Source organism: Dromaius novaehollandiae, chromosome 1 (assembly GCF_036370855.1).
Source record: "Dromaius novaehollandiae isolate bDroNov1 chromosome 1, bDroNov1.hap1, whole genome shotgun sequence".
Classification (NCBI taxonomy): domain Eukaryota; kingdom Metazoa; phylum Chordata; class Aves; order Casuariiformes; family Dromaiidae; genus Dromaius; species Dromaius novaehollandiae.
In genome coordinates, this window is record NC_088098.1 from 34,650,515 (window position 1) to 34,665,661 (window position 15,147).

General features: G+C 41.4%; 1 protein-coding gene across 2 annotated transcripts in view; it reads left to right on the top strand.

Annotated features, from left to right (window-relative positions):
* The window catches only part of HMGA2 (high mobility group AT-hook 2), a 163,558-nt gene that overhangs the window by 36,762 nt on the left and 111,649 nt on the right, over positions 1-15,147 (top strand). Inside the window, exons 2-4 of one of the 2 annotated variants that reach the window (XM_026092390.2) lie at positions 4,201-4,432; positions 7,021-7,107; positions 14,813-14,863. In XM_026092390.2, coding sequence (XP_025948175.1) covers positions 4,322-4,432; positions 7,021-7,107; positions 14,813-14,863 — 249 coding nt within the window. In that variant the 5' untranslated portion in view covers positions 4,201-4,321. Of the gene's footprint in view, positions 1-4,200; positions 4,433-5,816; positions 6,098-7,020; positions 7,108-14,812; positions 14,864-15,147 lie in introns of those variants that run through there. The other variant, XM_026092393.2, reaches the window with a different exon arrangement.

A 15,147-nucleotide genomic window follows, 5' to 3' on the forward strand; every position in this document is an offset into this window, starting at 1 on the left:
AATCGTAAGTAACATCAAAATTATCTGGCAATGATACATTGTGGTATGCAGGAAACTGATCTTGAGACTACTCTGTGTCACCTGGCCTGGTTTATTTTAAACAGCTGACCTTGAGAGACATCTGCTTCTTCTGAGTTGGAGTCGCACCCTGTAATCCCCTTCTTGCTCCAGCTGCCAGAAGGTGGAAGAAGGGTTGAAGATGGGCCATAATACCTGCTTCCAACTTGATACCAACTCTCTCATTATCCAGAAAAATACTGGACAACAACAGACCCAATTCAGCAGATTCTCAGAAAGGAATGCAAGATAGAGGGGATTGTACTCAGGGGGATAAGAAAGGAGGAGAGGGGTTTCCAGCACCATCTTGTGCAACAGCCTTTACCATTGAATGACATCTTCCAGGGACATGTTCCAGCTCAGCTATGGAGGCTGGGTAGTGAAAAGAGAGAAATCTACTGCACCTACAGCTCTTAAAACATCTCTGCCACCTTGTACAAGAGATGTACTAGCAATGTGAAAATTTTGGTGAAGACTTCAAATGGCGTTGCTGCTCCCTTTCTTCGTGAACTGCTCCTGGTTTTCATACCTATAATGTGGTGTGTCCCTTTGCAAAGCACTTGTCATAGCACCCCTTGACGTTCCTCTGGCCTGAAAAATCTATTAATTGATTGTTAAGACAATCTTTAAGCCAGAGTAGCTTAAAAGCGTAAGCAGAGCTACCTGAATATTTTTTAATATATGTCACTGTGTTGAATTCTACACTCACATTGAAATCATCATGCATGGAAAAAAAATACCATTCGTTTAATCTTATAGGAAGTTCCTACAAGCTTTCTGTAGAAAATTTGCAGAATTTGTAGGCTCATGGAGAGTAGAAACCAGGCCTTATCTTATGTTTATGAAATGCCTATCTGGCTAGGGATGCTACCAGAAAATAACAACAACATTGACAATTAATACTTCTGTTGATAGACCAAAGCTTATATATCAGACCAAAGCTGGTGGAAAGTAGGTCACCTCTACTCCTGTGGCTTCACAGTATTCTCTTTAATGAATTATACAGTTAAATTTATTGGTGTCTGCTCTAGATGGAACAATAACCTTAAAGAGAATGGACTGGAATTGTTGAAGGAACAGTTCAGTTACCATATCTCTTTTGGGGAGGAATCTGGAGCAAAACCAGGAGCTGTTACTGGCTTCTCTGCTTCCACTAGCCACTTTAGGAAGCTGGGCTTTCTGAATTCTGGATGCTGTATTGCTTACCTGGGTTAAGGTATCTAGGTATAAATTATATAAGAGCAAGTTGTTGATTAGTCTGAGACAGGCTGTATTCCTAGTGTTGCTATCAGGAACATCATACTGGTTTATAATCTAAGAACTTTTGAAGTTTGAAGGAAGGAATTGAGACAGTTTCAAATGACTGACAAACCCATACTCATTTAAGTCTCTGATGATAAAGCTGGGTTTTGCTAATGTTAATTCTTATTATGTTAGTGAATTTGCAGGCAGATATCCCTAGCAGGACAAGAACTCCATTGTGCTGGGAGCACTGCAAGCACTGAGACCTTTCTTGTCCTGAAAAGCTTTCCAACAGTGAGTTTAGAGCATTGCTCCCATGTGAAGATTAGCTGCTTATGGCTGTATGTAAAAATCTGTGGACCATAGTATTGTTACTAGAACTACTCCAGGAAAGACTAATGGAACTATTAATAGCCCATATGGGATGAATCTGTAGAGACAGCAGTTTTGGAGCTACAGGCTTTTAGCAATAGCATGTACCACTGTCTTCCAGAGACATGAATATTCTTCAAAGAGATTAATGGATGTTATAAAAATTATTTGCTGCTACGCTTTAAACTATAGACTTTACAATCTCCGCTTGGAATCTTGATCTCATGCAGCAGCTTAACCTTTTGATGCACAGAATAGATGTAGGGACCTTCAGATTTCTTCACGGTGTGATGGGAACTGAATATTTTTCAAAGTATAGTTCGGACTATAAGACTGTTTTGATAGCTATGAGATTTAACAGGTGGACTGTATCCATCTTCCATAGCTGGTTGCTTTTGGGGATGGGGGGAAGCAGAGCTTTGGAAAGCTTGTGATTGGATTAAGAACACTAGGGGAATATTTTCAGCCTTAAGAAGTGTTCTAGGATTTCTCTTTCTTTAGCCCATCTGTCTGCAGCGTACTTTTCCTATTCCACAGAAAATAACTCAGCTGTCTCCTCAGCACAGTCCTTGCTCTTCAACTCTTGCATATGTTTGGTTGGAATAACTCTTGCCTGATTACGTCTCTTTATCTTAATCTATAGACAGTTAAGAATTTATAATGTATTAAGATAATTTGATGCATCTAGATAACCAGCACAAGAAGTGTTGCAACAGCATCTCTGCCCGCTCTGGAGTTATATAGGATACTGTAATTTTTTTTTGTTTTATTCTAAGGGCTTTCTTGTGGATACCCATCCCAAAGCAGGGGAAGAGGGGAGTGAGGAGGAAGTTACAGGCACAGCTATGTCTTAGCCAATGCCCAGGGTCTTGAGGGTGATGTGGGACTGGGGAACATGCCAAAGTTGCATATGGTGCACAGGGGTTTTGCTTGGGGGATGCAGATATCAGGGTCCCTGTCGGCCCCTGTGTGGAGCAGCTTGTGGAGGTCTCACTGTGGCGTGGTGAAAGGGTGCCTAACTGAGGTTAGGTTTGCGTTGGAGAGGATCAAAAACCAAAGGAAGGAGATGATCCTTCGGGATACCCTGTTTAAGGATTTAGTAAGATTTGTAGACTACAGCTCAGTCGTACTTGTAGGGCCAAAGGGGAGGGGGGCAGAGTTTATGAGAAGTCACTCCTTGAGCCTGTCACTGTCCCCGCAGGAAAGCTATGGCCAGATTTCAGATTAAACTGCCTGACTGCACTCAGAGCTGTTCCAGGCCCCGGAGACACCAAGCCCCCAGGAGGGGGGCTCCAGGGCGGCCGAGCGGCAGCAATGGCAGCGTCTCGTCCGCGGCTTCACACGCGCGTTGGAAGGCGGCGCGGGAGCGCTGCGGGCCCGCCGCGGGCAGAGGCAGCCGAGGCAGGTCCGTGCGCGGCCGCGCTGCCCGCAGCTCCCCGCGGCCGCGGGAGAGTCCCGCCGGCCCGCCCCAGGTGGCGGCCCCGCTCCCGCGGAGCCTTTGTTCCGCTCGGCGGCGGAGCGCCCACGTGCAGCGGCGGCGGCGGGGCGGCCCCGCGCGGGGCGAGCCCTCCGCCCCCGCCTCGCCTCGCCTCGCCTCGCCTCGCCCCCGCGCCGCTGCGCGGAGCAGCGGGAGGGCGGTGGCGGGAAGGCGGGCGCGGGCCGCGGCGCTGGGAACCTCGGCCTGGCCCTTTAAACCTGCCGCGGGAGCGGGGCCGGGACGGTGCAGGACACGTGAGGCGGCCGCGGCGTGCTCTGCCGCCGCTTCCCCGGCTGCCGTATTTCTCATGTTGTATCTGGCCCGCCGCCAGCGCCCGATCGCTAGGTTTTTCGGTTTTTCGCTCTGCCTCCTCCTCCTCTTTTTATTTTATTTATTTATTTATTTTTTTTTGCGCAGCCCCCTCCTATCTTTTCCACCCACGGGTAAAGGTGTTTTTTTTTTTTTTTTTTAAAGAAAACCCCTCATCCTAGTTTAACCCGTGGGCAGGACTCGCATAGTAATATTTCCAGTCCTAGCAGCTCACATCACAGACACGAATCCAGGACCGCCTCCCCTTTTTTTCTTCCCAATCTCCCAAATGGTTTTATTATTTTTTAAATGATCGCTCTATTTGTCCGCTGCTCCCGCTGCTGCCGAAATCCCCGTCTTCCCAGGGTGCATGCTTCTGGCAAGATCGTGCAGTGTTCTCAGTCCATTTTCAGTGTGTCTTATCTTAATTTGTCCTGATCCGATCTAAGGGCGATAGCCACCACTTGCTTTCAATTTGTAGGATTTTTTCCCCCTTCTCGGTTTGCTCCTAATACCCTCGGAGTGTTTCCCCCCTCTCCTTGCATTTCCAGAGTTGCAATTTACTCTGCCGTTTCTTCTTCTTTTTCGTTTTTTTACCTCCCCTCTTTTGAATTGCTTCATGTTACTAACCATTCCTAAATTGTAAGAGAGATTCATTCCCCCTCCTCTTCCACCACCACCAGCACCACTACCACCATCACCTCCTCCTCCTCCTCCTCCCCTTCTCTTCTCCTTTTTGGCAGCACCAGGACGTCCGGTGTGGTGGTGGCAGCGAGCAGCAAAAGCAGCAAGAGCTCGTTTTGATTCCCCCCCTTCCAAGGTGCTTTGGAGAGACTGGTTTAAGGCTGAGCAGCAGAAGTCACGATGAGTGCACAAGGTGAGGGACCCGGTCAGCCTTCCACTGCTGCCCAGGAGCAACCTGCAACCGCAGAGCCTCAGAAGAGAGGACGAGGCAGACCCAGGAAGCAACCACAAGTCAGTATCGTATAGATACATAGAGCCGCAGATCTATAGTATTATAGGCATGTACATGTACGTATTATGCTGCAAGTGAAGGAGTCCTGGAGGCGGGGAGGGGGGCTTTGTTGTGTGCTGCTTCTCGGCGAAATGGTGCCGAGGCGCAGCGAGGGGCTGCGCCGAGCGCCGGCGGGCGCCCGAGCCGGGCAGCGCCGGGGTGCTGCTGCGTGCGCCCGGCCGCCGCGCCGCCGCCGCACTTTCACTATTGTGCAGGCAGCGAGCTGGGGCTTTTCAATGTAAATGGGGAACATGGAGCAGCGCGGCTCCGACCAACCAGCGCTCGCTGGGTCATTTCGAGCTGATTTTGAAATTGCGAAAGCGAGGAGCAGGGAACGGGGCTCTCCTGTCTCCCTCCTCTCTGAGCCCTTGCAATGTCTCAATCTGTGTGTGTGTGCGTGTGTGCGTGTGTGCCGGGTCCCACCGGGGGCTGCTGCCGCCTCCGATCTTGACCAGCCCAGCCCCTGACTGCCCCTAGATCCTGGGGTTGGGGGAGAGGGGGGGGGTCTAGAAAGTCACATAGGTTTTTTTTCTTTTCTTTTCTTTTCTTCTTTTTTTTGGCGCCCCCCCCCCTTCCCCACCTCCTCCCTCGCCCCCGTCATCGTATGCAGAGAGGTGCCCCCATTGCCGATGGAGGTGGGGGAGGTAGCCGGAGGGGGCTTGCCCTGCATTTGGAACACCTTTTGCCTGTGCTCCGGCGCTTTCCCAGGCAGGTCGAGGCAAGGGGGACTGTTCCCGGGTCTCGGCGCGGGGCGCGGGGCCCGGCTGCCGCCCACCCGCCCTCGCAGCCCGTCCCCGAGCCCCGAAGGGGACGCGCGGGGCTCCTCCGTGACTTGCGAGACCTGAACCCGCGCTAAGGTTGCTAGATTTGAGCCTTATTCCCCCCCGCCCCCTTCCCGTAGTGCCACTGTCGCATCGCCGGGAAGCGCGGAGCTGCTTCAGCCTGCGGCTGCCGGCCCGGGCGGGCGCAGGGAGCCCCCAGCTCTTTTCAGCCCCTCCGCGAGCGCTGGCGATGGGGAATTTTGCCTGCGGATGCAACCAATTAAGCTCGCAGGTTTGCAGGGGCTGCGCGGGGTTGTTTGCAGTCCTTTCCATGCCTCGGAAGTAACGACTGGAAGCAGGGCTGCCTATTGAGCTCATTTAAAGCGAGCTTCCGCGGGCTTTAAAAATGTTTACTCCATTCATTTAGCATCAGCTCACTGCCGTGAAAGCCTGCGAGGGGCCCGAAAATACCGAGAGCGCTCAACAGCAGAGCCCCGACCCGGGGGAAACCCGGCGGCTTTGACACCCCACCCCCCCCCCGAAGTGCTCCTGCAAATTGCACAGAAAGTGCTTTTTGGAGAGCCGTAAAAGCGGAGCCCCTCGTTTTCCCGCTCTGCCCTAAGTGACACTTATTCCGCCTGAGCAGCTCAGCTTTGTGCACCACCGGCTCGCTTTACACCCTGCTCCTCCGGCTGCCCTCGCCCAGTCCGAGCAGCCAGCATCAGTCCTGCAAGCTTTCATCGGGGCTTCCTTTTTTTTTTTAGCATTTGAATGTATGGAAGAGAAAGAAAACTGCGTCTCCTTAAACGTGTTCAGCCCAGATGTGTGCAGTGTCTCCGAGGCTCGCCACTGAGAACTGTAGCTGTTAGTGAGTCCCCTCTCCAGCCTCCCCATAACCTACCCGGGAACTAAAAAGCTGAAAGATTTTAAGCTGGTTTAAGTTAACAAACTACATTTAATTAGTTTTACCTCATCCTGTAATCTGAATGAAATGTATAATATTTAAGACTAGAAGAGTTTTATAGTATTTATGATTCACTGAATAAATATTTGGAATCTGAACTCTTAGTAATTCATATCCATTTTTAAAGGACTGGTTATACAGAGGAACTAGTCAAGAAAATTGCTAAAACAATCATTGTTCCTGTGGAGTTGTCTTAGAATTGTTGTTTTTGTATTTTCTATCCTCAAGGATTTTTTGCTTGCTAGTGCTCTATCGGAAGAAACTTCTACATTTGCATTTTAATTCAAATCAATTGTATTTGGAATAGGTGTGAATATAATGCATACTTCAGAACAACAGCCCCCAAAATATTTGTGCACTTGAGAGAGAAAGTAATCTAGCTTGCTTTCCAGTTTTCCAGTAGTTAACTTTTTTTCCCAAAAGTATGTGCTAGAAGTTGCATATGATAATTGTATCTGGTTATAATGAAATTTAATTGAAATTAAATGGGTAACTACTAATTTTTGAATAATCATTCTTACATGAGAGGTTCCATAGCCATCTTCTTTAAAAAAAGTGTTTTGGGGTATAATATACTTGCTAGAATATACAAACTTTTCAGTGTTTTTTATGCAATTACAAGGGAAATTAAGCTTTCTTTTAATATGCAAAATAGATTTTTTTTTCTTTACTTGGAGTTGTTTACTTTTCCATGTTGAATTTTAAATATTGTTTTAGCCATTTATACTGTTAATTCATACTACTCTACGGTTCTAGTTTATTCTTCAGATCTTCTTGTTTAGTTGTAGTTTCTTGCCACAATAGCATGTTTTCCTGTATTTAGGAACCAACTGGTGAACCATCTCCTAAAAGACCAAGAGGAAGACCCAAAGGAAGCAAAAACAAGAGTCCCTCTAAAGCAGCTCAGAAGGTGAGATTATTAAAGTGAGGGAGTTCTTAATGCTATTTTTTCATCAACTGGTAGGAAATATTCCAGTCATTTGGACTGTGAACTGTGGGGTTTGAATCTTTTTAATTATGGAGGCCACATACAGCATGTATTTTGCATTTTTAAGAGTAGAAATAACATGCTGCAGGAAGACCCTAGGTACAGAAACTACAAGGGCAGCTTACTTTTTGAATATTGTACAAATTAGTGAAATAACATGATGGATTTGATATATTTACTGAGATCTACTGTATTTAGTAAGGAAATCAATAGTAAGAATTTTATTTTCCTGATTAAGATTTTTGAAAAAGGAAAATTAATTTCTTGCCCACTTGTATACGTTGCTTCTACAGACCAAATCTGTATATTAAAGCGAAGTGTTTTGTCAAACATAGGTTAATTAGAAGTAAATCCAATTATGTGTTGATAGAAATAACTGCATTTATTGAAATTTACAGCTTAAAATATGATGGTAAAGTAAACTGTGAATTACAGTAAAAGCCTATTATATCTTGTTTACTAATCAGTTTCAAAGCGACTTTTTCTTAAAGTGCTATTAGTCATCTGAACCAATATTTCTTTTTGGTGATGGTAGCAAATTTTTATTATGGTGGTTCTGAATACCGTCAGCAATAGTACAAGCTCATTGAAGTCATTCCATTTAGTGCATGGACTTTAAATCACGTATACAGTTTACAGAATGATTTAATTTTATTTAAATTTACAAAAGCTTAGCATTGGAAAACTGTGCTAACAAGGGAAATAAAACCTTTCTATATGAATAATTTTAGTGGATGTAAATAGTTGTGTATAGGCTTGAAAATAAACACAGGAGTTTTGTTTATGTAGATGGTTGCACAGCAGTTAGCACTAATTTACAGGTACTAAATTGAAAACAAAAGCTTACAAAATCTGGTAGTGAACTGTAATGCTTAAGTGTACCAGTATCTTTTAAGTAGTTGTATGGCAAAATGTGGCTTCATCTAATTATGGTTAATTTTTCAATATGCCTATGGCACTGACCATATTAAGTTTGATAGTTTTCAATGTTATAAATTACTATAGTAACTACTTATAAATATTAAATTATTAGGGTGGCTATGGTTTCATGTCTGTTTTGTTTTAAGTGTTTTCAACATTTGTTTGAGGGACATTTTCCAACTCTCTTTAAATTTACAATTGTTTTTTACTTTCTGAACTGGAAAAAAGCAGTATATTTTGTCAAAAAGTTCATAAATTAGTAAAAAAAAATGCTTTACAAGTTAAGTATTTAAAATGTGTCAAAGTCACTCTGCAACCTAGTGAGCTTAAAATGTTGATTTTTTTTAATATCATAAAAATGTTCCTCAGATTCACTTTAAAATAGTTTAAATTTCACTCTTCAAAAGAGAGAGAGCAGTTTTTTATTAGTCTAGTGAGTCCAAATGTGAGCTTTAGTATTTTAAATATTACTCTTAGGAGTGTTGGCTTTCCTAGAAGAAATATTTGTAGTAAGATTACATTTTAAGTAATTCATAGAAATGTGTTTTCAAAAGATATTTCTAAAAGAAGTATTAACATTTCTTCATTTAGTTGAGTGATTTGAAAATCAGTATAAATGGAAAGTAACTTAAAATCATTCATATGTATGTATGGATATATCAAATCTAGTGCTTCCCATATGATTCTGGTGCGTATAGTTGTTTTTTAGTCTAAGTTATCGACTGAACAATTTCATTGCAACATTTTGATTTTCAGAATGCATGAAATTACTGATCTAGTTAAACCAAACTCTTTTGGGTGCTGATAATATAAGAAGTTGACCAAAGACCACATGTCCTTTTTATTATAAAGAAATCTTTGACAGGTATTAAATTAATTAAGTCTTATTTGTTTCTAGGTTTGTAGATAAAATATGCAAATATTTGATAAATCTTCTAAAACATAAAACAATTACAAAGCATTTTTAGAAAAGAAGTCGTTGAGATCACATTTTAGAGAAATATTTTAGCTCTTTTTCAAAATAGATAATTAACCCTCTCAAAAATGGTTCAGCTTCTCACCTGACATCTCAGAGTTTCTTTTTATGTAATTTTAATTTTGATAATATAGCTAGCAGCAATATGAATTGAAACGTTTTGGCACTGTGAGGAAGCTTCATTTGGTGGTGAAGGTATCAGCTCTTAAAAAAAGTGAACTATATATTTGATTTTGTGGTAAACATATTTACACAGACATACACATACATATATTTATTTAAAGCTTTCTACACGCGTTCCCAACTCTCAGAAATAGAGTTGGCTAACTTTGCTAAAGACCTTGTATATATGAACTTGGGTACTATAGATGCAACTGGAAATTGCTGGAATTTCTAATGAGTACTGTGTGGCCTGTGTTTTTCAAAGTGAACTCATTGAAATGTACTATAGTGTTCACAACATGTAAGATAAACGTACGCCACTAGAACCCATAGAGCAGACATGAGAAGGCACTCATGATTAATTGATCGGGTGTTCTCTTGCAAACCATTACACATCACAATTAAAAATGTATTACAGAAACTGGCAACGAGTTAAAAATACTCAGACAAGTCCTGGGACTTTCTTTTCTTTGTTTTGTTATATTTTAAAAAGTAAATACTCTTAAATCGGTTGAGGGACAATTTGCCCTAGAATCATGACTGTGTTGTACATTTAAATTTCTTGGTTCATGGGGTTTTTTTGTTTTTTTTTTGTTTTTTTTTTTGATTTCAGAGCTTGTGTTTGGTCTTAGTAAACTGGCCTTGGGGCATTTGAAAACAAACTGTGCTTGTTAGGAAATTAGCAATGTGAAACTTGACAATGCATACAGAATGTTGCAAGACCAATTGGACAGCTAATAATTACTCTAATTTCAGGTAATACACATAGAAAAAGGCTTGCATATCATAGATATCTAACTTGTTTTGAAATGCACACAAAAGGTAAACCTGCATTTTATAGAAAAACAAATCATTTCTCAATTGTTTAATTTTCACAAACAGAATGAACGCAACTTGTTAGCAGATGACAAGAGAGAGACTTTTTCTACAAAAAGACTGTAATCACCTTGTACTTGAGGTTTATTCTCCACAATTAGGTTGTTATTGAAGTCTGTGCCTGTGTACAAGTCATTCTGTTATTCATTTAAAATATTTGTAAAAAATTAGCAAGTAAGTGAGGTTTTTCTTTCTTCTAAGGAACAACTTTAGTTTTGCAGAAAGATCATAGCGGGGATGTTCCTTTTCAATTTCCTTGGGGTTCTGTGGCTGGGTTTTATTTGTTAGGTTGAGCTGTGTTCCCAGCCCATCTCATTTCCCTTAAGCATTCGAGGGCTTTTCGTTGTTTAGCTCCTGTAGTTGTGCTTGATAAAAGTATTGTATAGAACATAAGTACTGTCCTGTTTGGAAGGAACGAACACAATTATGAGGTTAAAAAAAAGTAATAATTACTGCGTGTTTGTGTCATAAAAGAAAATGTCAAGGAGATAGCCTAGCGAAAGCTCTTTAGTAAAAATCACCTTCAGTTAAAAGATTTTGAGTTTTGTTGAACTTGGTGCTAAGGTAGTTATTTGTTCTTGATGTAGTGAAATTCTTAAAAATATATCTAGATCTGGAAATACCATACTCCGAAAACCGGAACTTGTGGTACTGTGTGTGACTACATGTACTACTGTTTCTATGTTACATGGCCAGAGTTTGGTATGTAGAAAGGCATATCTCTGAGTTAAGCAGTCCAAAGGTAAAAAAAAAAAAAAAAAAAAAAAAAAAAAAAGTGCATGTGACCAGGACTCTGCCCTAAATTGGTTCCTGAAAATCTATTTGGCTTCTCCATGCTTCATTCATTCTCACCAACACCAGTCATAGCAAGCTTAAAGGGAAAACAAGATCAGTTTTAACAAATGGCATAGTACGGTTATTGTACCTGAAAAGTAAGAGACCACAAAATTAGATGTTTTGAGCAAGGTGGGAGAAGCAGGAGAAGACTGGCTCCTGTTTAGAGTTGAGACAGGTAAAATGGGACATGGAAGGTGTAGTATTTTTGTATCTAGCCAATGCCTAAGTTTCTTCTAAGACTTTTTTTTAACAAATAACTTAATTTTTAGTAGAGGGACACCTCCTTATCTAAGTTCTTTTGACATGGCTTGACAACAGTGATCTTTGTTCTGAGAACTATCAGTTACTTCACCTGACTTATACCTCTGACACATTTTATCTGAGGTCTTCAGCAGATCATTTTGCAAAGTGGATAGAGTTCCCAAAATTTGGATTCTGTTGCATTTGCGATCCTCCCTGACAATAGATGGATGCCCAAAGAACACTTTATAGCCATTCAGTTATTTATACTTGTCTTGTCTTGTTAATTGCCTTCAGTAGTACAGCTTCGGTGTCTGTTTGGGCATGGCACATTTATGCAACAAGGAGGCAGAGATGATGGGCAGTCAGGTACTACATTTGCTGACAGCAACTGTTTGAAAGCAGGATTTGATGGCCTTGTGGTACAGGGCTTAGATGAATTGCAAATCTGGGGACTGTTAACTCTCTTCAATAAGGAGTGGTCTTCATTCTCACCCAAGACAAAAATACCATTTTCTGTATAGATCGTGTACTTAAAAGCAGCTAAATCTAGTTCTATTCCTAAAATGTGACATAGCAAAAATGATGTTATTCTTATTACTGTTTATAGGAAGTTTTATAATTTTTCATGAAATATTCTAAAATTGTGTTTGACAACATACCCAGCCCTCCTTTAAGTTTGGTGATTTTGTGTCATTAGTCATTTCAAATAAGATCATGCCTTATAGTGCAGCATCAAACATTAAGAAAATCCTGACCAAAGACATCTCACTTTGAAACAGTGCATTAGAGGATTAAGGCAGCAGTTTCCTTTTTGACTATGCAATTACAACTGCTGTGCATAGGGTGGCTGAGAACACTTGCATCCTGCTACCCAAATAAGAGTCTTTGTTATCTCTGGGTAGCTTGGGGCTCTCTCCAGATTTGTTCCTAGCTTCAGAGGCAGCACTTTGATTAAAGCAGAGCCAACAGACTAGCATGCTTTAGATGATGTAAATATCTGTTTAAGAGGAAAACCACTACTTTGGATATTTTGTACTTTGAGACTTAGGTATATCTTATTAATTACATGAAAATTGTATGGAGAAACATCGAATTATTTGTCTGACGAGCAATAAAACATATCTTCCAGTAGTTAAATCAAAAGACAGTCTTATGCTTTTGGAGGAAATATGGGCTATGTTTGCAAAATAGTAAAAGAAATCCAAATGAAAAGAGGTGGAATATTCCTAAACTTCATGTCTTTATTATCACCTTTGGACTGCCACTGCTCCTTTTTAGTTGCTCCAGAAGTGTTTTGTCTTTCTCTCCCCTTAGAATGGAGATAATAATGTCCACTTTGGAGGTTCTTGTCATTCAATTTCTGCAGTTTAGTCTATGGAAACCCTCCTATTTACTTACAGAATCTCCCTGTACCAAAACGTAGTATCTGGCATGCCCTGCTGTTTGCTCAGCTCACCTCTGGGAAAGATTTGGTTTTGATAAGAACTATGGAAATGTTTTTCTTTTAACATGAGGTGGAAATCATATACAGCAGGAATATAGTGCCTTTCAATCTGAAGGGTCCCCAAGCACTTGACAAACTGATATACAAACTATAGAGCAGGAACACTAGCCACTTCTGACATGGACCTTCCTCTGGGGCAAAGCGCAGCATTGTTAATGGCAAGTGGCCATATTGCATGACAGTTTATGACAGGAAGCAAAGATTAGTGAGTCAAAGAAATCTCCCATGTTCTCTTTCCCATCAAACTGTATTATATACTGTAGTTAAACTTACAGTTTGTGTCATGTTTTCAGTAACTTTCATTATGAGACCAAATTAGTTTTAGTTTCCAAGAAGTTACATTTTTTTGCGTAGGCTTTAGGAAAAGGGTCTTTCCTTCAAATGTAGTAAAATACAGAAGAAAATGTACGGTGTTTGTGCTTTCATAACATGTCAGGTATTGATTTGTTAAGAACAGATTTAACTAGTATTTTGTTTCAAGATTTGTGCCCTGTGTAGTTTCTGAAATAAACATAAGTGCAAGGGGCTACCGATTTTCAAAACTAAAACACATCGTTTTTTGCTTCCTTCAGGCTATGTGGTCTAAAAAATGAACACTTTAAAAGGAAACAAAACTCTGAAATAGACAGCTACAGTATATAGCAAATGTACTTTAACAAGTATTCTCATAAGAGGGTTTCACCTTACATGTAACACTGGTATAAACTATTAAAGAGCAGGTTTACTCTTTTAACAAGTCCGAGTGATAATTTTGCCCCTTAGGAGTGTGAATTTTATTTTTCACAGCTTTCCTCTTGGTGAGATATTTATTTCAAAGTAATTTCACTGAACCTGCAGTGCAGTTTTTTGTAGAGATTCATCCACTACTTCCTCAGCTCAAGTTCTCTTTTAGAGGCATCCACTTTACACCGCATAGGGTTACAGTATATGTTACAGAGATTGACCAGCAAGTGATTTATTTAATGAGACAGTTGATTTCTAAGGGAAAATCAAATGCACATACAGTTAGCTGGAAAGAAGCAATTTGTGGAAATGTGGAAATGCATTTACAGAATGTGTGCAGAAAGTCTTCATTCTTAGGGGCTTCGTATGCAGCAGAAGTCCTGCTCTCACTGAACCTGGTGGCAAAATTCTCATCATCCTCAGTGGGGCAGGATTATTGACCTGATAAGGTATATGTATGGAGAGAGCCTGCCTAGCAAAAAAACCCTGCAGTTTTCATTTAGAAGCCTGTCAGTATTCTACTGTAGTGTGTAAGTAATATTATTCACAGTGTCACACAGTGAATTAATGGAAGAGCCCTTAGCAAAACCCGCATTTCCTTTAAGTTGTGCTCCAGGACCAACTGCTGTGCTTACATAAATATAGCTGTCACTTTAGGGCACCTTCCATGCTGTTTCCTTAAACCTGAGAAGGGAAGGCATATTTTAGAACAGGGAAAGCTTTCCATAGAGCTTAAGGATGTGCTTTTACCTGGAAAATTTCACATGAAATAGAAAAGTATCCCCAAATATGAATAAACATGTTTATGGTGATAGCTGTTCAAATCCGTTTGATGTGTGAACATCATGAGACTAAAATAAGGAATTATGTGCTGAATGGCCACCATAAGTTGCTTTCTTCAGGCTTGGAAGAGGCTTATTTTTAATTTAATATCTGTAGGTAATTTCTGACAGCCTGTGAAAAACTAGTTTCTGGCACAGTTGGGGATTCTGCAAATTTCCAAACCTCCCTGTGCCCCATTCACAGTGTGCAGCCCTGCGGCTCGCCCCATGGCTGGCCATCACCTGGGCATGCCAGGCTGCACTGCAGGCACCGAGAAGCTGGGTGCATGTCCACACGCTCCTCTCTGCTCTGGCACATGGTGGACCAGGGCTGGGGGCACCCTTGAACCCAGGCAAGGCATCCCCTGGCTGTGCAGGCTATGAAATGTTGGAAAAAAGAACATAATCACGTGCTACCAAAAAAAACCAAAGAGAAAGTTGGAGGCTTGGTGCCACCTGAGAGATATAATTATGGATAATGTTACAGGAAAGGACTTCCTAGTTACCAAGGCTGTTAAATAATGTTGTAGTATAAAATATGTTGTGTTTCTTTTCCCTTTACAGAAAGCAGAAGCCACTGGTGAAAAGCGACCCAGAGGCCGGCCCAGAAAATGGGTAGGTATTCCAATTCCAATCATTTGATTTATTTTTTGTGTTATAAAGCATGTTTTAAGTCCATTCTTTAAGAGAACAATTATTTCTGCTTCATTTGTAAGAAAGAACATCCATCTCTTCTGTCTGTTTGTTCTGGTAGATTGACTAAAGGGTTAAGATAGCAGAGAAGTTAACCACAGCTTCCTACCTTTAGACTCTGGTAGTTTGCTCAAGACATTTTACTATTAAATGTTAGCTGGGAGTGAGTATTTATGTGTCTCTTATCAGCATGAAAAGAGGCACAA